Raw genomic sequence first — 25,635 nt, forward strand, 5'->3', positions numbered from 1 at the left:
GAGAAGGCAGCCAGCAGGGATCTCTGCACTTCCCACAGTGAACCAGAGCCCAGTCCCAGGTGTTTCCATGGCTTTGCCAAGCACAAGCATTTAGAGGTACCATTAAGCTTTATGGGCTAGAGTCTTGCAACTGGCTTGGGTAAAACAGGAAATCTGCAGGAGTTTTGCCAGAACAACGAATTTGGCATGAGCACCAAGATTTTCAAAGAACTCTGGCATCTGTAGCCAAGAGGAAGGAAACTTCATCCAGTAACTACCTTGATGGGAACTTCCTTGGAATGGGGGTCAAATACAAACCAAAAGTGTTTATATTTGCTGTGGGCAGCACAGTCTGGCACAGGCTCTGACTGAGCTTCACGAGCATAGCTGCCTTTATAGGTCATAATTGCTAATTCCACTGCTACCTTCAGCTAATGCTAATGTTAATAAACCCAAGAAAAAACCCACCATGGACATTTTTCCTTGAATTCATATCACTAACACTAAATATCACTATAGCCAGGAGCGGCTTTTACTACAGTGAAGGGCACAATACCATAAAAGATTTAAAGTGTAGATTTTACTGTGGCTGGAAGCCCTGAGCTAACCCTGTCATTGCCAGGTGCTGCTGGAGACTTCCCCAGCATGGCATTTGGGGGGACTCACAGAGGTGTGCCGTGTGCTCTCCCTGCCGGAGGGCAGCGGGTGCGGACACAGGTCACCAGCAGGAAGCCCAGGAAGACCAGCAGACCCAGGAGCATCAAACTGCCGAGGGTGATGACAAACGGCACATACCACGCTGATGTGGAGTAGAGGTTCTCCCTTTTTGTCACAACAGTGAAGCCAGGCTTTTAAAGGAAAACAGGAAAAGTTCCTTAAGGCTGAATACTTGTAAAGTTACTGTCACCAACAGCACCTTTCATGTGGTTTAAATTCTGCATTGAAGCACCTGGTCCAGGCTTGCCCCAGGGCTCTGCAGACGATGGGCAGAGCGAAATAGTGTCTGCTGGAGGCAGTGATTCACCCCACGACCTGCCTGCTAACTGCCAATGCAGCTCAGGTGGCTGAGGTGGATCACTGAGCTCCTGGAGCAAACAAAGGCAGGTGAAATGGAGCCTGCTCAAAATCCAAAAAGGAGGTTCCATATCATGTTTCAATATCTTACATTAAAGCAAGCATGTCATGGTGGAGCTTAAAAGCCACAGGTTGCCCGAGAGAGTGTAAGCATACTGTTGGAGGGTGAGCAAGTTCAGGGAATACTGCCATTACTGAGATAATGGTTTCTTGTTACCTAAGGCAAAACTGGAAGTAGGTCATCTTCACTGTAGTCATCGTTCAGCCACCTTTGTAAAAGAAGTTGAACCCTAAGGAACTGGATTATTGTACAAATAGAAATGAAACTGCTTTTTTTTTTTCACCCTGTGACTTGTTCCAGAAGGGAAAACCCACATTTCCTGAGCAGTTGCAATCTCCCACATCTTCCTGAGTGTCAGGAGACACATCTCTGAGCTGGCACATCACTTGGTGCTAGCAACTCATTCATTAAGGTCTCATCATGAAACTAACCTCACATTTCAGAAGTGATTCATTTGCTCTACCTGGCTCATTACCCGGTGTTGTACTATTAGATTTGATCATCTACTGAAGTTTTATTTAATTTTCTTTGAGACATTTATAATCACACTGTGTATGAAATTTAGTGGGTTGTCTATTTCTTTCCACAATAATTTTAAAATAATCTGTTTAGCCTTGTCAATAAAAGATACATCCCATCCTTAGAGAAATTCTCAAATAATCTCACCACTTGGACTAAAGTCACAAGTGACTTTTTGTGACAGGACTTGTGTTCTACACTACCGGCCTTCCAGCATCTGATTCATCAAGTTGCTTCACTACACACATGAGTAGTGATGGGAGAACTTGCTGTAATGGAAGTGCTCTTCTGGAAAATAGACTCAAAGTGGAAAGCTGATATCTCTGGGGAGGCAGATTTAATGCTGTGGTATGTGTTTGAGACTGTTTGTATTTGTGGTAAAGCACGGGAAAGAAACACAGAATAAGTTTATTCAGCTTAGCTTTTCATTTCCACATCAAGTAGGGGGAGTAGAAGGCTGTGAGAAAACCATTCATTCCTTCCCAACAGATCATTAGATAATAACAGGGTTATTAATCAGTCTGCAAATTTGGATCTAAGCATTTTCATACAAAACCTTCCAGACTAGTGTGTAGTGTTTGCAGGATCCTTTGGTTCTGGCTCAGTAGCCTCTAGGAGACCCAGACCATTGTACAGTGAAGAGCTCTTTTACCTTGGATACTCATATTTTCATTCCTGTGTGCAAGAGGGAAAAGAGTAATGCCCTCTGCAGGCAGGCAGGAAATGGATGGGCTCTGGATGATGGAAGATGGTGCAGCAAGGGATGAAGGAGTAGACCAGCACAGGGATGGGGACAGAATGCCCCATACTCTCAGGCTGTGCTGCTTCTGCAGGCAAGACAACAGCAAACTCTCCTCACATCCTGCAGCAGCCTGATAGAAACGAGTTCCAAAATTAAGCTGGTAAACCAGACTTTGCCTGGGATGGCTGCGCAGAGGAGTGAACTGTGTTGCTGGGACACAGCCCCACAGCCCCACAGGCTGTGCCAGACCAGATCCCACCTGGGCTGCCAAAAGCTGTGCAGGCTTCCCCAGCTTAGCTATGGACCACCACGTGAGCAGTGAGCTCAGAAAAGGTGCATCCCACACCCCTAAATTTGTTGTCTGAAACCTGCTGAAACCTCAGTGACAAGCTGAGGCTGTGCACAACTGCTTCAGTTCCTGACAGGCTGCTCCAGGCTTTACACAATGGTGACCTCAGGGATGGAATAAAGACCCTTCCAAGTGATGAGGATTTCTTGTTCTTGTTCTTGTTATCTGTTTCAGCTTTGGTAGACACAGATAATATGTTCCACTGCTAAAAAAGAGCACAGAAGTGCAAGGCAGCTGAGGGAGTGAATAGCTATGAATAAAAAAAGAAGTAGTGCAAAATGCATGAGGTAATTTTAAGGTTCCAGGCAAAGGTTAATCCCTGCTCTTTCCTTATTAATAAAGCTGCCAAAATCTTTAACTTTCCGGTTGCATGGTAATGGCAGCATGCCCAGTCCCTTGGCCACTTGCCCTTTTTGTTTTAGAAACTGAAATACAAAACGCATGTTATGACTCTGTGCCTGGGAATAATGCTTCATGGCACTAAGCACATCAGGCACTTCTGGCTTCATCATAAGAGCACAGGGCTCAGCACTTCCCAAGACTGGGCCCACTCTAGGTTTTTGCTTTCCTTTTGCATACACCTACCCCTTTTTCTTCACTCCTGTGGAGATTAGTTCCTAATGGAAATGCAGAACTGGACATAAATTTCAGTGAACTCACCGTTGTGGTAATGGCAGTAGTTGGGTTTGGGATAACTCTGATGCTTAAAGTTACCACTCCAGTTTTAATTAAGTGTGTAGTTTTGTCCCTGACAGATAGTAAATTGTCATCTGTTATGTAGACACGCAGACTGTAAATCCAGCTTGTATCAAGACCACTCTCATAGTCAAACTGTGATGCAAGAATCAGCCAAGACGTGTTGGAGCCAGCACTTGGTGAAAAGGTGAAATGATTGTTCTCATTGCCTGCAAAAAAGTAACACCAACATGCCAAAAAATTACTTTAATCCCACTGTGAAGTAAATGTGTGGAACAGAGATGAGATGCGGTGAAATGCCAGTCACAAGAATGGCTCCTTGATCTTTCTGATACCACATGAAATAATTTAAAACAATACAGTCATAAAAGTATTACAATATAGAATAAGACCCTCTATGGGGATACAGCTGAGAGGAGGCTGTAGAAACACTTCAGAGCCGTAAGGCACATAAGAGGTCACTGGTGTGACTTGTCCTTAACATCCTGGGGAGCACCCAGCAACACCTAACTGGGGTGAAGACCCCACATTGTGTCAGGGCTTATTCCACTACTGGGATGTCCCTGGAGTGTCAATCCAGCCCCTCTCCATGGCTTCTCCCTCTGCCCAGTGGCCTTTGAAGAGGTCTCCCAGAAGAGAGCTAATGACTCAAAGACATTAATAATTCCTTGCCTCCAGGGCTTTGTCTGCACCATGGGGCAGGGAGGAGAGTTCAGGGATGCTGACTGCTCACCCATTGCTTTTTGTCCTTGTAGCTGAAGAGCTGCTCACAAGTTGGTAGAACACCCCCAGGTCTTAGGCCTTGGACAGACCACACATACAGGAGATCAGAGCCATGAAAAGATTTTGTTCTTGTTGCCCCATAGAGTTCCAGAGTTGGTGTGACCTTGAAAGCCCTGTCTATTGTACAGCACAGAATGAGCCATGGGCTACTCTATGGCTCAGAGGCCAAGCGCATGGCACAGCTCACTTCTGGACTGCCAGAACTGGACCTGTGGGCAGACCCTGACTGACTGACACAAACACAGACGTTGTATGGGTTCATGTGTCAATACCACTGCTGCAGAGCTCTCTCTCTGGCATCAAGGGGCTGAAGTAGGACAGAGATGCTCTTTGGATGCTCTCAGTTTTTTACTGGCATCTGGGCAGTCTGCTCCCTTCTTCACAGCAGTCACCTTAGCAACAAAAAAGTAATTACTGCAAGAAAGTGTGTTCCCTTTTTTTGTGAAGCTGAATGTCATCCCATAACATTTCTCCAAGTGGATATAACTGTAGGTTCAAATAAGGGTTTTTAACATGGAGGTTTAATGGATACAGCACAGATCTAGGACATGCAGGTCTGAGCAGTTTTTAACTGTGGACCAGCATCTAGATGTGTGATATGCAGACTAACAAGAATTCTCCATCGTGTCTCACAACTTTTACTCAGCAGCCATTGGAAGGGAAATTTGACAGTGCATATCATTCCAGCTCATTCTTCTAAAGTTTGTGACAACTATGTAATTAATTGCCAAATAATTCATGTGGTAAGCAATCCAGTTTTGTGAGGAAATGGTTGCAGGTGTTAACACCAGCAGCCAGCTTGTGGAGAGACATCTCTTTTGGTAAGCAGAAAAGTAATGATGTGCAGAACTTGCTCACCACGAGAAATAGCACATAAACTGTGTTATATTTTTCTTTACAAATCCAAGTGAACCATCAGCCTTCACTAATTTTTTCACTGTTCCCAGCTAGCAGAGTGTGACACGGTACCTTCATTAATGAAGTAACGGAAAGACCTGGGATCAGAATCACGATCTTGACATTCAATCCTGAAGCCATTAATATTGGTCCCAACAGCTAAGCTGACTGGGATTTGAAATGAATAGAAATTGGGTGAACAAACTGGTTCTTCATCATTTACTTCTAAAACATTCACAGTTACCTAAAAGAAAAGAGAAATAGCATGCTGAAGCTGCTCCACTGCTGAGCGCTGAACTCTGCTTGTCATCTAGTTGCTGTCAGAAAATGTCTGTGGTCATTTGTACTTCAATTCTTCTTGTGATCAGTGCTCTTCTGGGAACAGGTTCCTTAACCTGAACCATCTTCCAAAACTGTGGAGTTTTCAAGCTGACATTTGAATAACCTGAATTGTGTCATAGTTAGAATGAGAAATAATAATAGTACCACATATTCATTAAACTCCCTTTCAAACCTCTCTAATTGCTTCACAGTCATTAGTTGGCTTCCTAGCATATTTAATAATCATTCAGTGCATGATCCATGGAAGAAAGAGTGCTTATAGACTGTTCCCAATGAGAGAGAAATGCTGGTAATGGCCTTATGCATGGCTGGGAGCACCCTGAGTAGCACCAGATGTGTTTAATGTCAGCTGGGATTATCTGGCTGAGAGTAAAAGGTTACCCTTCTCAAAGTTCTTTCTTAGTCAGGCAATAGATAAATTTGTCATCATTAAAATCTTCTGATGCTGAATTTTCAGTAATTATCACCTTGAAATATTATAGATAATAAAGAGATTAAGTACCTCCCACCTAGCATTTCTATGGGTGGTGTTTTGCTGTAATAAAATGGAGGCCTAGTACTTGTGTTACCTCCAAGAGATGGGCAAAAATCAAATGTGAAGCAGTCACAAGAAAGAAAATGTGAAAGGAAGTAAAAAGTCTGCCTGTGAAGGACACTGGGATATTTTTTTTCTGGATAAAATAGGTCTGGGCAACAAACTAGAGCACAACCCTGCTGTTAAATGTTATCACTGGTGCCTGGCATGGTGTTGGCTCCTACCAGATAGCACCGTCAGGGTAAAGAATAGATCACAGTCAGGGGAAGGCACATGTAAGGGTTCAACTCCAGTAGGCCTCTGACACTAACCCAAGAGGCTGCCCAAGCCCTCCGCCCATCCCCAAGGTATGTAGCACATCTTCTCTGGACCACACCATGAAATCACAATTCTGATGGGCTGCAACACAATTCTCACATTATTTTGGATGCTTTGCAGTGAAGAAACATCGCAGACAATATCAAAATGATGTTTAAGGGCCAAGGAACACTACACTGGTTCCAAAAAGGATTTGTCACTAAGCATGGCTACAATTAGATTGTCCTACCTGGCCTCAAGACCCTATCCTTTTTCTATTTTCTGGTATATATGTAGTCATAAAGAAAAACTTAAATTGTCTGTGGCACAGAACAAATTTCACTGCCCAGGTAAAATTAAAAAAGACTGAGAAACAAAACCCATGAAGTTAAAAATATTAAAATACTACTTTAATTGTTTTGGTAAGAAATGAACCGAGAGAACTGACTAAACCTGTTTCATCTGAGTAATATACAACCCTGTGCAGATCGAATTGTTTGGCCCAATGTCTTACTGTTCTTGCCAGAAAGAAAAGAGAAAAATGTAGATAAAGGGCAAGGAGTAGATTTACTCACTGATGCTGTTGTAGACTTCTCTTGGTCTGAGGCTTGTACTGTGAAAATGTGTTTCTGAGTTGCTTCATAGTCTAATCTAGCTAAAATCCTCACATCTCCTTTGGTTGGGCTGATCCAGAAGATATTTGTGTAATCCCTGGTGCCTCCTCCAGCTACAATGGAATAAGTGATGAGAGTGGGTGGCCAGTCCTTGTCTGTGGCATGCACTCTTCCAATGCTGGATCCAACTGAGAGACAGAAAATATATATTTCATTAACATTTTAGGGAACAGGAGGTACAAATTACTTGTTCCAACAAAATCTTGGTGAAACTGAACTAAAGATTCGGTTTAGAGTTTTTCACCCCCCAGAAAAGCAAAGCAATAGTGTGAGAAGCACTAGTTCCCCACACCATGCCATGGCTCCCCTGCATGGGTTTGCCTGCCAGCAGGGAACACCAAACACAGAGAGTCTGCAGAGAACCACAACAGAAGAGCACCATGACTGGGCCAAGGGAGTCCTCACTTGTCTGTGTCAGTCTATAATGGTTTCTTTGCACCATCACAGTCCCTCCAAAAGGCTAATTTAGCAAAGAGCAGAAAGACAGTCTAAAACAAGACATCTGAGTTCATTTCCTGGCACTGTCACAGATTTCTTGTGCAATTGCTGAATTTGTCTGTGTCTCAGCTTCCATCTGTACAATTGGAGTTTTTGCCAGTTTAGTCTATTTATGGGTAGTAGGTGGTTGTATGGTGAGACCCTGGTTGAACTGGAACTTCGAGCCATTCCCCTCATTAAATATATGAAAATTCTTGTGAGGAGTGTACTCACCAACGTGACAATATTATGCCTATCATGTAAGTGTTACTGTACCTTTAGTAATTTCTGAAACATTAAATACATAAGGTAAATTACTGAAGACTGGAAAAAATTCATTCACAGGCTTTATCCTGATGTAAATGTAGATGATATCTGGAAATAAAACAAGATTAAATCATAGTTAAGTATGGCTGTGAAATTTTCTCATGCATATTCAAAATACATATGGTATTCCTCTCTTCATGCCATTACAGCACAGAAAACTATTAAAAAATGCAAAAGGGATACTTGCTTAAGTAGCTAGGATGGGCAATATCTTGCACCCTGACAGTCAAAGTATAAACTTCAATTCGTGGATTAGCTGGGTTCTCTAAATCCATAGTTCCAGTCATCTAAATTAAAAAGGAACACAATTGTATTTATACTTCCTTATGTGAAGTCACAGTACACAGTATGGCAATTACTTTTTTCAGCATTCTGTAAGTGTGCTCTATCTCTTGGTCATATAGAGTTGTTCTATAGGAATAACAAAGCTATTAATCAATTGCAGGATTGAATCCAGGCTTTTTTTCTACATGCTCATGCTCTGGTGTCTCTTGGAATTTCAAACTCTTTTCCTCTGCCAGCAAAATTTCTTCTCCTCGAGTGTAGGAAGTTTTCTCATTTGGATCATAAGGTCTTGACCTTTTACCTAGTTGATGCAAAGCATGTGTAATGAGCTGGGTGTTTACTCTGCCCTTTGTTGGCTCAACAAGAATCTGAGATTGCTAAACAAAAGTAGTTACTCCTGGAGCTTATGCCTGCAGATATTTACTGAAGGTATCACGTCCAGCTACAAACGTTTATGCAGGAACCAAGTTGTTACTCAACAGTGGCTCACACAGATTTAAATCCTCATCTCCTGAATTCTCTATCTTGCTGTATAAACTCATAAACTTTGGGGCAGGAGGACTAACATACAGACATCCACTGTTCATCAAACTCCACAGGGAAACTCCTGGAGGAACAGGTCACTTCAGAGAGCCTGTTACATTGTAAAGACACAGTGATCAAACAGCTGACAGCAATCGTATCCTGTGCGGCAAGGAAAATGCTTTCTGGGTTGGCAGATGAAGCAATGAAGGGCAGTAGTTATTGACAAGGATATCTCAGATCCAGAATTAAAGTAAACCATACAAAATCATTTTACTGCTCTTGTAGCACTCTTGGTTTTAGACAGAATGCCAATTTTTTTGTTGTTTCTCTTTTTCTGTAGTCGCCCACATTTCTTTTTGAAGCAACAAAACAACCACCATTTCAACACATCCAGGAACTGGTGAGGGTTCTGGCCAATGCAGGCTTGCCAGCAGCTATCAGCATAAGGAACACATACTTTGACATACAGTCACATAAGTGCAAACCCCACCACTCTTCTGGGAAAATTTGTCACTCAAAGTGGTTTTACAATTCTGACCAATGAAGCTGGGAAGTACTTGCTGAGTGTGGGATTTCTCCAGTATTTGAATTCTTTATGCTGTATGGCAAGGATCTTCCACAGTCTGTCATGAGTAAATGGGTATGAAATAGCATCAGATTTCTCTGTTATCCATATCAAAATTGGTGCTTTGCACTCCCTAAAAAAGGGTATTTTTTCAATCTTATCTATCACATTTATTTAAAACTGAAGAAAACAGTCTCTGTTCACTAAATTCTGTAGAATCATTAGAAAGCAACCAATCAAAGGGTATCTAGTTCACATCCAGTCAAAACAGTCATTCTCCATATCATACCCACTGTGAAATGGATTACAGTCTTTTTTTTTGTACAATAAATTAAACAAACCCTTATAGTATTTCATATATTGACTACTGAAATGACTGACCACAAGTCTTCCTGACACAGTGGACTCCAGAGCGAAGTTATTGCTTCCAAAACCAGATAATCCAGTGAAATTAAATTGATTGTTTGATGGATCAACATCAATATCTTTACAGTAATTTCTAAGATCAACAAGAAATGTCCCAGGAGTTGTATTTTCATTTACTTCTTTCCTGTTTAAAACAAACACATTTCTCATTAGAGCAACTTACATTTCTTCTTTTGAACTCTTTATATATCATGTGCCAAAACATTGCTTTATTTTCTAGGTGAAATCCTAGATCTAAATAGGCAATAATTGATGAAGCAACACAGAATCTGATCCATAGGTTGTGACAGACAACAGCCCTAACAGCAGGCTAATGATAAATGTCCATTTGAACCTCTAGCTATGGGTCTGGGGAGACCAACTGATGTGCCCTGGACTGCACACCGGTCTGGGGCAGCAAGGCAGCACCAAGGCAATGAGACCCTCAGTACCTGAAGGCAGAAGGATTGCATTCTGGTGAGTTGTCATTGATATCCTCAATGATGATTGTGATCTCCATTTCACGGGTGTGGCCATTGCTGGGACTGTCCTCCACCCGGACTCTCAGGGAGATGCTGGGATGGAGCCGCAGTGGGAGGGCGTCTCGGTCGATTCTCCCGGTCATCTGCAGCACTCCAGTCGCTGGGCAGAGAGCAGCCAGAAGTTAGACATTCACCATGGCGGGGAGTAACAAATGGTCATGGTGTACATGCAAGAGGACAGGGGAGCTCAGTAGACAGGTACCAAAGTCTTCTACTCTGTGAAAATCATGTCTGGTTTAGTTGTTTTTTTAAAGTAATACAAAATGACTGTATTCTGGCTAAGGCTAATGGCTACATACTCACTGCTCAAAAACAGGCCTTAGGAGGCCTCAGAGGAGGGTTTATAAATCAGTTTAGGTTTCCCTTTCAAGTTGCTAGTGCAAGTCAGAGTTGAGTGCATTCACAGAGCATCAGGGACAATGAGCTGCTAATCCCAGTGCTGTCCTTGCTCTCTAGCTAGTGAGACTGCTTCACTTTCTACTGTGCATCCTTCAGCACCTCCAAATCTACTGGTCCATCAGCAGAGCTGCTCTTAGCTGTCACACACTGTGTCAAGTGCTCTGGTAAGCCCTTCACTTAATATTTTTTCCACTTCTATTAGCCTCCGTTCAAAAATAGAAGGTTTTTATGGCACAGTCCAGTACTATTCCCAGAGCACAAAGGTGTATATGTCCTCTGCCTTTTTGAGTGTAGTTGAGAGGGAGGGTGACAATACATGGCTGAAGGGCATAGGGAATCCAAAGCATTTAAGGATCCCCCACAGCACTGTGTAGTATGGTACCTGTCACAGCTGTGATAAGCACTTCTAAAGCAAGAGCAGACAAGGAGCAAATCAGTCATTGAATGCCAGCCCTGCAACACAAACCTCTGGAGAACAGTTATATGGACTCCAGAGAGGAGGAGGGAGGTAAGACCACCATGAGAGAGGGGACTGTTTTGGATGGCCTTACCTGAGGAGGGTCATGAATGGAACAATGAACCTGAGGTGTAGATTTGTTGTGCACCTTAATGCTAGGAAGGATTTTAGATAGGAGAGAGGACATTATGGTCTAAACATGTGAAGCTGTTTCAAGAGCCCCAGAAGGGTCACTGCAGTCCTCAGAGATTAAAAAGAAGACATCTAATCTTACTTCCACTCAAAGGACCATCACCCTGTAGCCACAAGTCAATATTTGTCAAAATGTCACCTTTGGTCTACTTTCTTCAAGATAAGTTGCTGACCAAAGAATTTAACCCTAATAAGGGACTGAGCATTCCTTATTGATAAGGGAAGCCACAGAACAAAGTAAGTCAATTTAAAACTAAGGCAAAAACATTTTCTCCAAAGTGGCCACTCTTCTTTTTTTTTTCCAGATGTCAGAAGGCATGTTTTTTTTGGTCTTACCTGGATTTATGGAGAAATATCTTTCAGAAGACTGGATGCTGTAGAAAAGTCTGCTGGGAGAGTCTTCATCATCAGGGTCTTTAGCTGTTATATTGGCAACAATGGTGCCCAGGCTTTGCTCCTCTGGAATTCTGTAGATTCTTTGTTTTCTACAAAATAAAACAAAACTCAACAAGGCACACATTGCATTTACAAGGGCAACTGATTACAGACTTTTCTGAGCAGCAGAGCCATGGCCATACTGGGCTCAGAGGTGGCTATTTTCAAGTCAGGGTAAATATCCCAGTCACCAACTCTGCCAGCTGGACAGTAGCAGTAGATGAACTGGCATGTGTTCATGTGTTCATAAAGCATGACACAGCCACACAAATAGGTGGTTTTCCCCTGCAACTTTTTCACAGTAAAGACAATTTGACTTTCACAGAATCATGGAAGCTGAAGATGGAAGCAGCCTGCCAGCTCATAAAGCCACTTGCTTTAGTTCCTGCATTTTGCAAGAGAAAAACAAAAGTAGAGAAAGTTTAATGTAGTTAATAATCATTTGGAATGAATGCTGGAGACTTTGGGGGGACAATAGTACTACAGAAAAGCTGAGTTATCCCTGCAGTAGGCAGAGGTAGGGAGGAGAACTCCCCTGAGTTCCCAACATGCCTCAGACTCCCAGCAGCATTTGTCTGATGCATTTTACATAGAGAAAATTATTCTTTACTGCTGCTGCTTGGTGTGCCAGTGCTCCCAAATTTCCCACAAATTGAGTTTCATAGCTCAGACATAGTCTGGCAGATAATTGTGCAGGATTATTTACAGTGCTTGCAGTTGCATGTTCATGTGGATACTCAGGTAGGCAATTATGGTACTTGAATCACACACAAAAACAGGCATGGACCAGGACACAAAAATTATGAAAGAAATTTCTGAAGGCTGATTTATACTACTGAAACACACACAAACACAGACATCTCCTGCTTCTAGAACTCAAAGGGAATTGAAGGTGCTCAACGGTTCAGAAAAGCATTAGAAGTGTGTTTCAAGACTAAATCCTGTTTGCACATTTTAAACTTTCTATGTCACCACTTAACTAATTGACTAGTCTGCAGTTCCCAGTATAGGAAAGCATGAACCCTTCGCTGTTCTCTGAAAATGACATCATGGGGCACTTAACCATTTAAGCAGAGCATTACAGAGACAGAACATAAGGTTCCACACCTCCAGGTCTCCACTTGCAATTTTAAAAATGGTTAAGAAGACACACTATCTTCAACTGTTTTGTGAGATCATAAGAAAAGAGGCAAGCATACAGGAGAGAAATCACATAGTTTTCCCAGTAAAACACCTAACTTACAGCCAGAAGTTAACAAGGAGTTTATGAAGTGCTGTCAGTGTATTTATGAAGTTTCTATCTCACTCTTGGTATTGGATTCCTTATTCTCCTGTTGCTTCCAGAGTCACTCAGAAATAAACAGTAACAGATCTCCTTCACTTGTACCAAAAATGTCACCCCAAAATGCCTGAAGAATACAAGAGAGAAAGCTCTAACTGGTTTTGGTTCAAATAGGAACTTCCTAGATCCACTGGAACCACAACTCCAACTACTCTGTGGGCAGCAAACTCACCGCGGCTCCACCTTCATGGCCTTACGAACTCTCCTGCACCCTGCACTGGCCGTTGTCCTGTCTCTACCAGACCTTTCAGGAAGAAGTGGGACGTTATTGAGCACATTCCCATAACACCAATTACCAGTACAGCTGAGGAGGAGCTGAGGGCCACTTTCTGCACAGCCAAGTCTGGAATGTGTCCTGTTGTCCAGCCATCTGCCACCTGTCAGTGGCTTTTTACAGGATGGTTCAAACAGACCTTTCAGACACTGCAATGTCATTGCAAAAGGAGCATATGTTTGTTTTCTTGTCCTCTCCTTTGTTTTCCTGGCTCTCCAAGTTTTTCACGGATTTTAACAGACAGAATTTCAAAAGGCTGAATGCCATTGGAGTGTTGTGAACACCAAAACCAGATGTGCTTGCATATACTATGGGAACAATTAAAAAGGCCCTTTGAAACTGTTCTTGACAGCTTTGATCAGCAGAAAATAAAGGATGTTTTCTAACTCATCAAGTTTCCGCAGCTCCCATCCCAGCACTAATTATTGTAGTGTCAGAAAGTATGTAGATCCAGCATGCAGCTCACATTGCAGCAAGGGAGACACCATATCTGTGCATATTAAGGACAGATCATGAAGTGTAATTTAATTTAAAGTGCTTTAAAAACTGAGCTGCCCTTTTTGGTCTGTAGTGTCAATCTAAAAGGGAGAAGATTCAAACAAGTACTAGACTGTATTTGTGCCATGTGAAAACTGAGTTTTAGAACTTCGGTGTTACAGATGCTCAAGTCACTGCAGCTTTCACTAATTAAAACAAGTAGATAAATATTAAAAGAGCTCCTTTAGCACTCCAGACACAAGGATAAATACACAGAAATGGCAACATTTGGAGGGAATAATCAGTCTAGAACACAATGTGCAGGCATTTGGACTGAGAAGAGGATTCCTCCTGCTTGCAGAAGTGCAGTGACATGGACCAGGCTGTTAAGATGATTGTGCAGTGCAGATATGAGATTCAAGTATCAGAGAAGTAGCAACAAAAACAACAGTAAAAATCCATTCCTATTTCTAACATGCAATTTTACTGTTTCTTCACATTCTCCAGCCCTTTACGCATCAATGTCCAGATCCTTGGCCTTGGTCCATGAGCCATGCATTGCTCTGGCCCCACAAAACACCCAGAAGATTGTTCCAAACAAGTGGCTGGAAGCTCTTGGGATGGCCCCAGGTGCTACCCTGCCTTCACCTTCGCATCGATGGCAGGAGAGCAGCCATCAAAAATATTCTCAGCAGAGACCTTGTAGAGTTTCAGAATCAGGAGACATAAAGAGAGTGTCTTGATTTCCATCAGTGTCTCATGCAAGTGACAAAGATGTCAACAACAGAGTCAGGCTGACTGTAATAACTGTCAAGCTCCTGCTTCAGAAACAACCCTATATTGTGCTTTCCACCACAAAACAGCCTGCGTGTGGCACACGCATTTTCTTTCCCATTTTTCCAAATGTTCAACAATATTCCTGATTCCAACTATAACTCCATTAGTCTTCAAAAGCTATTTCTGACTTGTGTGTTATGACATAATCTCCTGCTTATGACACAGTAGGAGACAACGATGTTTCAAAAATCGCTGGGATTGTTTACAAGTGTGTCTTGGAAGAAGAGGAAGAGAGATCAAAAGGGAAACCTTTTTATGTCTAGACATTTCTGCATGAATAAACATCATTATGGTGAAATGCACACCTGCATAAGGGGTAAATTCTACATGATTGTATTCACACAGGCTGAAATTAATCTCCTTGTCTGAACTTGTCCAAAGGTCTTTGCATAGCTTAAACTTCTCTAAATACTAACAAGTACAGCAAGCTTGTTTGGCTGCTGTTGGCATGAAGGCAGAGCCTGGAAAATTCTAAACTATTAAGAATATAAATAAGAATAAAAGAGGGAAATTAGGACAAAGAACAGGAATCATAACAAAATTTAAATACTTTTTTCAGTAGCATTTTTTGTCATATTTATTTGCCCTTATGTTACATCCTCCCATTGATGTCAAAGCAGTAAACCTGGGAAAACATCTACATTTTGAGTGCAACAGAAAATTTTCACTCACGTGGTAAAGTAAGGCCTTTCATCATTGATGTTAATTATATTTATATTCACTGTTTTAGTTGAGTTGAGCCCATCTGGATCTGTCACTGTTATGTTCAAGAAGTAACTGGTAAATAAGAAAACAAAACAAGAATTGTTCTGTGGCTATGTAGGAAAATATTTCCCTCATTACTGTAAGCTAATAAACCACATGAACAAAATACGTTCTTACCAATGTGGATCTTTCTCATAATCAAATTGTTTTGTGGAGAAAATGGCTCCACTTTCTGTGATCAAGAATGGCACTGTTGCAGGGAGCAGTGAATACTGAAATGAAGAGAGCAAGGAATTAGTCTTTGTATATTTAAACATCCCTCTGTTCATTCCTTGCCTTGTAGAACAGGCCAGGTTATGGTACAGCATCTGCCTCAAACTTCATAATGGAGCACTGACACAGATTCTCACAGGCCCTGAGCATCACTCCTGGAGCAGCTCAAACTGCTCACTGCCAGTGAAGAGCCATAGACACCAAACTACATCAAAGCTCACACTGTTCTCTACCTCTGAGAACTACAGATCTGCAATGGGAATTTCAGAGAGAGGGCAGCCAGCAGGACCACAGCACCACAGGTGAAACTCAGCTTTGTGGTGGCAGCAGAGTTCATGCATACACAAAGGAGAGAGAAGGGGCAAGGCTGGATTTGGGTTCAGAGACGCTATGGAGGAGACAGTGAAGCTTGGGGATCCAGATGATGGGAGAGGGCAAGGAGGACAGAGTGGACTTTCACAGAACACATGAAGGAATAAGACTGAAAGGTGTCCACAACAGCCCAGTGCTAACAAAGGTGGCACATAACAGCAGCCACTCTGTGCATTGCATAACACAAACGGGTACCACACCTGTGCACTGGTGTGGGAGGGAGCAGAGCATCTCAGCACCGTACAGAGCAGGGAGAGAGGCAGCACCTGCTCCCTGTGCCCATGAGGTGGCTACTACATGCCCACTCCATCTTCCCCACTATCCTTCACATGCCAAGCCACCACCAACAGCCCTCAAGGACATTTCCTTTACTAGTGCAGGTGTTAATAATACCCACAAAATCTGAACTATGAAACAACAGAGGGCCATGCACCATGCAAGTAAACTGCAAAATCTGCTGAGCAGATCTGACCAAGAATGTAACAGCATTTCTCTCTTTGCAGCTTCTTATGCCTGAGACGTGTCAGGGGTTAGAAGGCATGTGGAACTCACTGCCCTTGCCTTTAGACACAAAGCAAAGCTAAACCCCCGCAGCTCTGTTTCCCTCAGGCTCGGAGGTTTCACTGGGCAAAACCTGAGGATGGACTTCAAGCTACTTGCTTTCTTGAATAATGCTACACATTGAAGTAGCATCTTTGAGTTCTGTTCTTGAATGTGCCATATTTATTGGCTTTGTAAGCCAAAGTCAATAAATCAAAGATGTAAAACAATTCCTAGGTAAGTAAAGTTACTTTTCCCCTGTCTTCAAACAAACTTATCCCTTTTCAGATTTTTTTCTGGTCTTTTCAGATCAGCTAACACATTTTTTGTAACTGAAGGTCACAATTTGTCCTGGGATTGTCAGAAACCTGAGATTCAGTTTCCTTGTAAGTGATTTCCTTACAGTCTCATTTAAAAGAATTTACATTGTGATACAGAAAGTTAAAATTTTTATTTACTTTTAGTCACTGTCATCTACAAAAAAAGTTTTGAAAGCCTCTTTAATTTTTTTTTTGAAGAGTCACTATTTCTATGACTTCTCTGATTAACTGTATCAAACTCTGCATTCAATATCCCTTAACTTTGGAAGGCTAAGAACTCAAAATCCAATTTGTGTCCAAACATTAAGGTTGGGTTTTCTTAGTTTAGTATTAGAAGTGCTTCGTTTTTACTGACTAGACCTTTTCCTGTGTTCCTGATAAGAAAGGAAGTTGTTGAAAGACATTATTAACTTTTCAGATACATTGGATTATATAATCTCTGGGGTTTTTTTTCTTTCATAAAACTTACTTTGAGTTTTGCATTTTCAGGATCAGCTGCATCAACTTGGTAAATGCGTTCTGGGGGTGTTCCTTCCAACACATAGATCGTTAGAGCTGCATGGATATAAGCAGTGTTAATTGGGTAAGGATAAAGGACCCATGCCTGATTCATGTTCTAACTTCACAAAAATCTCAAATACTCAAAAGATAAAAAGAAACAAATTATAGATCTGTAAACAGCTAACCATCACTGCTAATTGCAACATGAATTGTGTCTTCAGAGAAAAGGCTGATCTTTTCATACGGCCTGTCTTCAACTGTTCACAGGTTATGGAGTAAAATTATGCATTTGGGCTACATCTGTGTCTTTCTTTTCTATGCAGATGGGGAGAACACAGTCCTGTGCTAGGTCCTCATCACTGTCCCCTTCCTGTCCACCCCTAGTGCCCTGCCAAGAGAGATCAGAGCTTTTTCTCTTCATTTCTGTTTTTCCTTTACAGCTCAGAGGTAAATGAATGTTGATGGCCTGCACTGACTTGAATGTTTGCTTTATTAAGTTGATAATACAGTACAGGTTTATTTCTTTCCATAGCAGGGATTTTCACAGCTGGGTTGTCCCGTACTGGACCATGGCAACAGACTTCTCTCTCCTTGAGTAGAGCAATTAACAGGACAACAGCTCTTTAGATCACATTACTTGCTTTATACCCTTTTGTGTCTGCTGGACCTGCTCTTTCTGGACTATTAATTTCCACTGTGACCCTCACTGATTGCTCCTTCTCATCAGAGCAGCGGGAATCCCAGAGCAGCGTAATGAGTTGTTCCCAGAGGACAACATGAATATAAAGTTTAATGAGAGGGAGATACTTCTTCATAAACAGCAAATGCGCAATTAGTGTCTCATTGTAACTGGTACTGTTAACTAAAGCCACACAGTTAGACAGATCAGACATCTGTGCTCACCAAATTATGGCAGCTCTAGCTGAGAGTTAAGCTGATGCACTTATTTGTAACAAGCTCCCACGTAGTGTGTTTCATGCTGTGTCGATCCCCTGAAGTGTCACATTTAATTATTATTAGATTCCAGCAGCACCCATGATATGCAAGACACCAGCTATACTGAGAAGATGTCACAGCCTCTCCCCTAGTGGAAGCTAATTTGCTTTACAGACTAAGTATTGTATGGAATCGGGAATGTCAACGTGCTTAGGAGGCATCAGTGAAGCGGCTGAACCTGAGCAGTCTGAACTGGCGAATCACACCCCAAATAGTGTTGCTGCCAGCCCAGATGTGGGGAGGTCAGCAGCCAGCTCTCAATACCTACCATGAAGGGAACACAGTTTAACACTTTCAGACTTTAACAAACTGAATATTGAAGTGTGCTCTGCCACACCGTGCAGTTAGAATATCAAGTCTTCAAACGGACTCTCAGTATGTCATGAAATAATCTGAACTGTTCTGTCTGCATGTGAACACATAATAAATTATCATTTATATTATGGTGCCTCCTGGTACAATTTTTCCAGGTTCTTCTCATTAGTAAATGAAAAAGATAGGATTGCTCAGAGAGTAGGACAATTATTTCCTACCCATTTCATGGCATTGCCACTTGTGTTTGGTACTGCATGGGGTGCACAGCATGCACAGGCCACAGCTGGGTCCAGACTCTCCAGCCTCATTCCTAAGGCTACTACACATTCCTCCCCATTGCATCCTTGCCCATGCCCTAACCTGGTTAATATCCTCTGCCCCACACAGGAGACAGAATTCTCAGCCTCTTTCCACTTGCACCACCATAGATCACAGTCACTGAGGTCTCACTCAGCAAAATGATCTTCCACTTAATTCCTCATGTGCAGGTGCAAATGCAATATACAGGTGTAAAATATATGCAAAGCAATTTTTTAGTTGATTTCCCTCAGAAAGTCTTGCACATACAGTATACACTTACTTAAATTTATGTTGCTTGTCTAAATCAGTCCAGTTTTCAACAAACTCCTGAAACATGTACCTATGCTCAATGGTTATATCCCCATCAAACTTCAAGTTTCTAATACATATTTCTAGGTAGGTATTCATCTCATAAAAAACCAAGATATACATTTATTGGTATAAAGTTTTTTCTTTTAATTGTTCAGGTGCTTCAAAATGGTTAAATAATTTTTTGGTCTAAGCTTAAAAAAAAAAAAAAGGGATTTCCAGCAATGAAGCCTACCCAAAATTCATCCTGTTCCTCCCTTGTTTTCCTAAAGGAAAATGCTTAGACTACTTTAGCTATGGGTACTGTATGCAGCTATAGGGTTTTTTAAGCTGATTGGATCTTTTCAAGTATTGTACTCTTCAAATACTACCATGATCTTACTTTGAATCGCCATATTTCCTCGAAATACAGGATGTTCATTTTTATCTGTTACTTGAATAGTCAATATGTTAAGGTCAGTTCTTCCAGCTCTGTCTTCAACAAAAATCTGTAAATCAAAACTCTTTGGCATTGTTTCATAATCTAGGACAGGGTTTCCAGTGGTAACAACCTGAAAATAAAGATTGTTATTAGCACATGATACAAGAGATGTAAGTTATAGTCTGTATGGGTGAATGCAAGTAAAGGGACACTTTAATAAGAGAACAGTATTTTAGATCATCTTTTACTTGCTGGTACATTTCCTGTCAGTGGCAAAAATGTGACAAAAACAGAGTGGAGAGACCAAATTGTTGTGGTTTCATGGAGCAACTCAAGGCTCTTTTATGTGAGAAGGAGTTTGAGGAGGGGAAAGCCTGGTAGGAGCTGTCCTGCCTCATGGGCAATACTTTGCCTCCAAGCTCAGGACTACATTTTGCCCCTTCATTGTGTAAGCTGTGTCTGGGAGAAAACTTGCAGGACACCACAGGGAGAAGGGAGCTGCACAAGTACAGTGCATGAGAAAGGGACCAGAACTGTTTGGTGAAATGTTGAACTAATTAAAAAGTAATCTTGGCCTTGCGTTTTGCAAAACTAATAAGGCAAACCTTTGCTCTGGGCTTGGTTTTTGTTTTTTTTTTAAGGCATCCAGCCCTGCATATTGCTCAACATAGAATATATACAAACACAAGACTGACATTCCATGATAAACCAATAAGTGCATACATTTTGCATTTTGGATGACTCCAGAGCAACAGCCAGATGTTGAAAGTTGAATGTCTCACTGTTCACTGCTGAGGTTAATGAACTTTGCTTTCTTGGACAAGAAAGGAAAAGGTGACTGATTGTTCGTTCTGTTGTGTAGCTAAAAGACTGCAAAACCTGAACACAGTAACAGGGTGCTGTGGAACTGGAGAAGGAGAGCTGGGCCTCAGGAGTGTGTGAGAAAAGGAGCATGTATCCACAGTACTGCAGAAGAAAGGAGGTTGGAGAGGATGCAGAAGGAGAACAGTGAAATAAATCCTTGGGTTTAGATTAGATGCTGTGGCCAGAGGACAAATACAAAAGTGATGTCAGCACAGTTAGAAGACAGAAGCCAAAATAAAGCCAATTAGCAAAGACAGTTGGAGGAGAGTGAACAGAATCACAAACATTTTGTGCCTTCTGGTATGTAAAACAGCTGCTGTCTGGAACCTTGTGGATCTTTTTGTAAAATACTGCAGGGGAAAATAACTGTGTCCTGGATGGTCTCCTTTCCTCCTATATTATACAGGTAGAAGTTTCCCATAAGAGTGTTGCTACCTCAGAAAAACCTTTCTAAAAAGTTTGCTGTGCCAGTGAAAAGGTTGCTCTCCAAAATGAATGTTTGCTGGAGATCTAAATACAGTAAGCAGATGCAATGAATTCAAAACAAGAAACTGTCCAATTCTAAGCAGAAATTATGAGCTCTGGGGATTATCCTTCCAGTTTACAGCCAAATATTTTCATTGGTGCTGTAACTGCAGCCAGATTAATGTGTTTAAATACATATCTTACACCCTTCTTTATAGAGGCCTTGGAAATAAAGGTGTGAATCTTGATGGTCTCTTTCTAAGTTCTTTTCAACCTTTTTGATAACAGCTTGCAACTGGCATAGGCTGAGCCACTATTCACCTTTACTCCAGGCAGGAGCAATGCTTACTGATAAAGGCAGGACTGTACACACTTGAAGTAGCTGCAGACTTTGTGAAAGGGTGTCTAAAGTCACCCCATAACTATCTACTCCTCATTCCACATGAGAATCTCACTGCTCCCTGCTCCCCTCTTCACCTCCAAGATATTCAGAGAGCATCACTAACAGCACCCAAATAGTTTCAAGCAGCAGTATGGTCTCATGCATTCAATACATCTTGCCCTTGGGAATCTTCAAACAAGAATGGGCAGGGCTTTGATGTCAAAAACTGTGACTTCCTCAGAAATCTCAAAACATATCAAGAAATGTGATACTGCTTTGTCTTGCTGCAACAGGAGTAAATGTGCTTCATAAACACATAAGAGCCTGTGCTAGCAGGTACTTGGCTAACCTGAAAACATGAAACACTGCCTTCTTCTGTATCTTAGCAAAGATCTAATGGCACTAGGTAGAGCTATCTCATTTAGAATCACATCATTTTGTAATATATTGTACAGATCCACTACAACATAATGTAGGTAATTAAAAGTAGCAATGTTCATGAAATAAATGAACTAAGAACACCCATGTTTTTATCCTTGCCTCATGAGTTGTAATTAGCACTCATCTGCTAAATTGCAGAACTTTTATGTAGCTTGCTTTAGGCTTTTCTCATGACTGATAGTCACTGGCTCCACCTCTTTGTTCTAGTCCTCCAAGTGTGTTAGGAAACCTTGAAAACAGCTCCAGTTCAAGCAAAACCTACAAAGGTTCACAGGCCATTCTGCTAACAGGGCTGTGGTATGGAAGGAATATAAACTGGCACTTGGGAAGAAGCAGTCTCTAGACTACAACTTTTTTAGCCACTCATTTCAATCCCTGTGTCACTCTGCACTGTGCTAGAACAAGAATTTCTCCATCACCTGTGCCATGACAAAAGAAGAGACTTTTTGTCTGTATTTGCAGAGTTATTTTTCCTCCAGATTAATTTCTCAGTCCCACTCAACAAGCAGCAACAAATTCTTATGCTGCACAGCATAAAGATTGCATGGGACAGGATCAAGCAGGTATAATAAAGGGCCAGGTTTTGCAGTGGGAGTGATAGCTTTAATTCAAGATGCAGCCTTCCAGGGAGTCCCACTTTATGAAATCTCTATCAGCAAAGTCAGCTCAAGGGATGCATCCATTTCCTTCTGACTGTCACACAGGACTCGAGAAAACAGCATGAGGCTGTGTCAGGGGAAGCTGAGGCTGGATATTGGGAAAAGGTTTGTCACCCAAAGGATGGCTGGGCACTGAAAGAGGTTCCCCAGGGAAGTGGTCACAGCACCAAGCCTGATAGAGCTCAATAAGTGTTTAGACAATGCTCTCAGGCACACCCTTGGAGTGTTCTGCACAGGGCCAGGAGTTGGATGTGGTGATCCTGATGGGTTTCTTTGAACTTGACATATTCTGTGATTCTGTGATCTCTCCAGCTGACCCAGTCCAGGTGTTTGTCCAGCCACACCCTATGCTTCATAGGTGAAAGAGAGCTTTTTTAAAAAGTTTTCTTGATGATTTCACTGGCCTGGCTGGGGAGCAGTAAAGACCCAGCAGAGCTGGCACAATTGAGCTTTGTACTCTGCTGGGAAGTGGGAGCACTGGAGCTGCAGCAGCTCCCTTCAGGTAGATCAAATCAATGATCCACAACTGCCCAGGGCCACAGTCTCACTTTTCCCAAATTTTCTCCCAGAAACACTAGCAATGAGAATAGGAAAAGAGCCCTTGTATCAGTTCAGTGAAAGCCTGAACTTCCTTGGAAATACCAAGAAAAGGGTATTCAAATCACCTTTGTGAGACTCTACTCTACTATCTGTATCCTTGAAAAATGCTTTTCAGTTTCACTGTTCAGTCTCAGACACAGAAGCAGGTTGCAATGGGATGACAAGTTGCATTTGAACACTCATTGCAGTGACAAATGTGAGCTAATACTTGCTAATTTACCCAACAATGAAAATTAGCCTGAAGTAATGGAAATTGCTTTGCATTTGCCATAGGACAAGAGTGTACAATAGATAGAAATAGATGTGTGGAAAGGTGATAACTTCTTACCTCAAGATAACTTACTCACGTGTCACAGCCTTCATTAAGAATCAAAAATTACTTTGATCTGACTTTATTTTGGAAGTGAGTCAAATTAATTAATTCTAGGTGAGAGTAGCCAAACAGGAGCTCCATGCAGTTTGACTAAGCCACTTTAAATTCACAGTGACTTCATGTAAATTAAGTTGAAAAACTATGGACAAAACCTTATAACAGAGGCAGGTCCTACATGCTCCTCTTCATCTCTTTTTTTTCTAAAAATCACATTTTTTCCATCAGAGAATTAATGGAATTATTGTGATGAGTGATTTTTGCCTAGATGCAATTAAAAATCCTATTCAGTATTGCTATTCATTTGTCATATCTATTACAGCATGTCCAAATGCTACCATAGTCTGCATTTACAACCCTTTCCTGATTAAAAGATGCGACACTGTGCACTGTCAGTGCTCAGTAGTCCAAGAAACATCAGACTGCATGACTGAACATCACTCAAGCTAAATGCAAAACTCACCCTATATTCAAGACCTCCTTTTGATTCAATATCAAAGGCCTCTGTAAGTGGATTTGAATTTACTATGGTAGGAAGAATTGCAACACCTTCAGAAGACAATGGAGAAACAGTTACATTAAAGTCATAGACTGAAACACCAGCTCCTGCATTTTCTTCAACAGAGCTTATTGCAGGTAAGCCTTTAAGTAACTGGGTTCTTCTTCCTGAAAGATGAAAATAAATGCAAAATTACTTCTGGGAGTCTTGGGTAGCATGAGTACACAACTTTTGCCAAGGGCTGTCATTAATGAGCACAAAATGGCCTGATTCTCTTTTTTCTTATAAACAGGAGTATTGCATGGTAGTAAATCCAGTGCTAAAGCAAAAGAATAAATCTTTTCTCTAATTTAGTCCTATAGTGTTGTCATCTAGAGTGGCTGTTTTTAGAGTATTAATTATTGTTACTGTGTTGTTTGCCTTCATATAGGTGTTCATATAGAAACAATGAAACCAAAGATGTTTCTATCATTTCATTTTTCCCTCTCTATTAACTGCTGCCTCTGATTACCGTGACATCAAAAAGCACCCAGAATCACACAGACCAGGATGTTGCAGACACATTTTTTGCGAACCACACTGCATGCAGCACCCATTCCCTCTGTTTTCCCTCTTCTAATTCTTTCCAGGACAGCTGTGTTCAAGCCTGGCTCGTGAGTGGTGCTGGTTGGCAACAGCTTTGGGGACTGTGCCTGTGTCTCCTGCTGGGAGCACAGAAGAGCAAGCTGGAGTCCTTGGAAGAGATGCAGACCCACAAAAGCGTCCTGTGGTTCAGAACTGTCTCGAAGCAGCACATACTGGTGAGGCTTTCACCAGCTTTGCATGAGCTCCTTGTTTGTCAGTCAGATCTCTGGATTCCCCAAACCAAAATTTTTTGCTTTCTCTATTATTTAGCTTTTGTTATATCTGACAAAGGCCTGTTGCGATTTATCTCATGAAGAATGTCGAGAAAACATAAATCAAGACAACTTTTAAGGCATGTCCTGAAAACATATCTTAGTAATTTCACATCCCTTGTGAACTGGCAATGTACCTCAACACAAGACTATGGCAGGACTGCTTGTTGCTTTGGAACACTTCACTGGCTCATCCAAAACACTCTCCAAGAAAGCTGGCTGTGTTCAGTTGAACTTCCTATGCACTGTGTGCCAAAATGAAGGCAAACAGTGCTCACTCAGGGGCCAGGACAGGTTCATAAATCAGCAATTACTGTAGCAAAAGCCCCAGGACATCTTTATTTTTGCTACACAGCTGCAAGGTAGAAAGCTGCTATGGGAACTAGTCTGGGGCCATTAGGGCTGGAGCCCAAGAGCCTCTCCACAGCTGCACGGGGATTCTCCTGCTGCCACAGGCCAGATACAGCAGGTCCATGGATCACTGATCTGGCTGGGATTGCTCTGGCATTTATGGAAAAAAAAAGCTGTGGAGATACTCTGAAGATGGTTGAGGTACAGGCTCAGAAGCAGGAGAAGCTGAGATGGTTGAGGTACAGGCTGAGAAGCAGTGAGGTGGGAACACTGTAAGGGTCTGCCTGTAGGAGTTAATCTGAACAGCTCATGCTAACACCCCTGCAGGACTGAGCTCAGCTGAGCTGATACTGACATGTCAGTGGAGCAAGACACAGTGACCAACTAACTGCTTGTTACTGCTCTTACACATTCTGGAAAACATCATTAACAAAAAATCAGCCACACAAACAAGACTGGGCTGAGAGGGGCTTCTAGGGATACGTTTCCATAAGTGGAGATGAACTTGGAATCTAATTCCTGTGGACAGTGCCTAATGAATCCAGCTCCCTCACAAAGCCACAGTTCAT

The 25,635-nt window shown here is 41.9% G+C and overlaps 1 protein-coding gene across 1 annotated transcript in view; it reads right to left on the minus strand.

Moving 5' to 3' along the window:
- Window positions 1-25,635, minus strand: part of CDHR3 (cadherin related family member 3) — a 34,122-nt gene that overhangs the window by 7,278 nt on the left and 1,209 nt on the right. The window contains exons 2-15 of the mRNA XM_071552646.1: window positions 23,784-23,986; window positions 19,501-19,669; window positions 17,167-17,252; window positions 15,370-15,464; window positions 15,160-15,264; window positions 11,459-11,607; window positions 9,985-10,174; window positions 9,509-9,677; window positions 7,940-8,039; window positions 7,702-7,800; window positions 6,850-7,076; window positions 5,173-5,344; window positions 3,385-3,629; window positions 646-827 (exon numbers count right to left, since the gene is read on the minus strand). Of these exons, the coding sequence (XP_071408747.1) occupies window positions 646-827; window positions 3,385-3,629; window positions 5,173-5,344; window positions 6,850-7,076; window positions 7,702-7,800; window positions 7,940-8,039; window positions 9,509-9,677; window positions 9,985-10,174; window positions 11,459-11,607; window positions 15,160-15,264; window positions 15,370-15,464; window positions 17,167-17,252; window positions 19,501-19,669; window positions 23,784-23,986 (2,191 nt within the window). The remainder of the gene's footprint in view (window positions 1-645; window positions 828-3,384; window positions 3,630-5,172; window positions 5,345-6,849; window positions 7,077-7,701; window positions 7,801-7,939; window positions 8,040-9,508; window positions 9,678-9,984; window positions 10,175-11,458; window positions 11,608-15,159; window positions 15,265-15,369; window positions 15,465-17,166; window positions 17,253-19,500; window positions 19,670-23,783; window positions 23,987-25,635) is intronic.

The sequence above is a fragment of the Pithys albifrons genome, chromosome 3 (genome assembly GCF_047495875.1).
Source record: "Pithys albifrons albifrons isolate INPA30051 chromosome 3, PitAlb_v1, whole genome shotgun sequence".
Classification (NCBI taxonomy): Eukaryota; Metazoa; Chordata; class Aves; order Passeriformes; family Thamnophilidae; genus Pithys; species Pithys albifrons.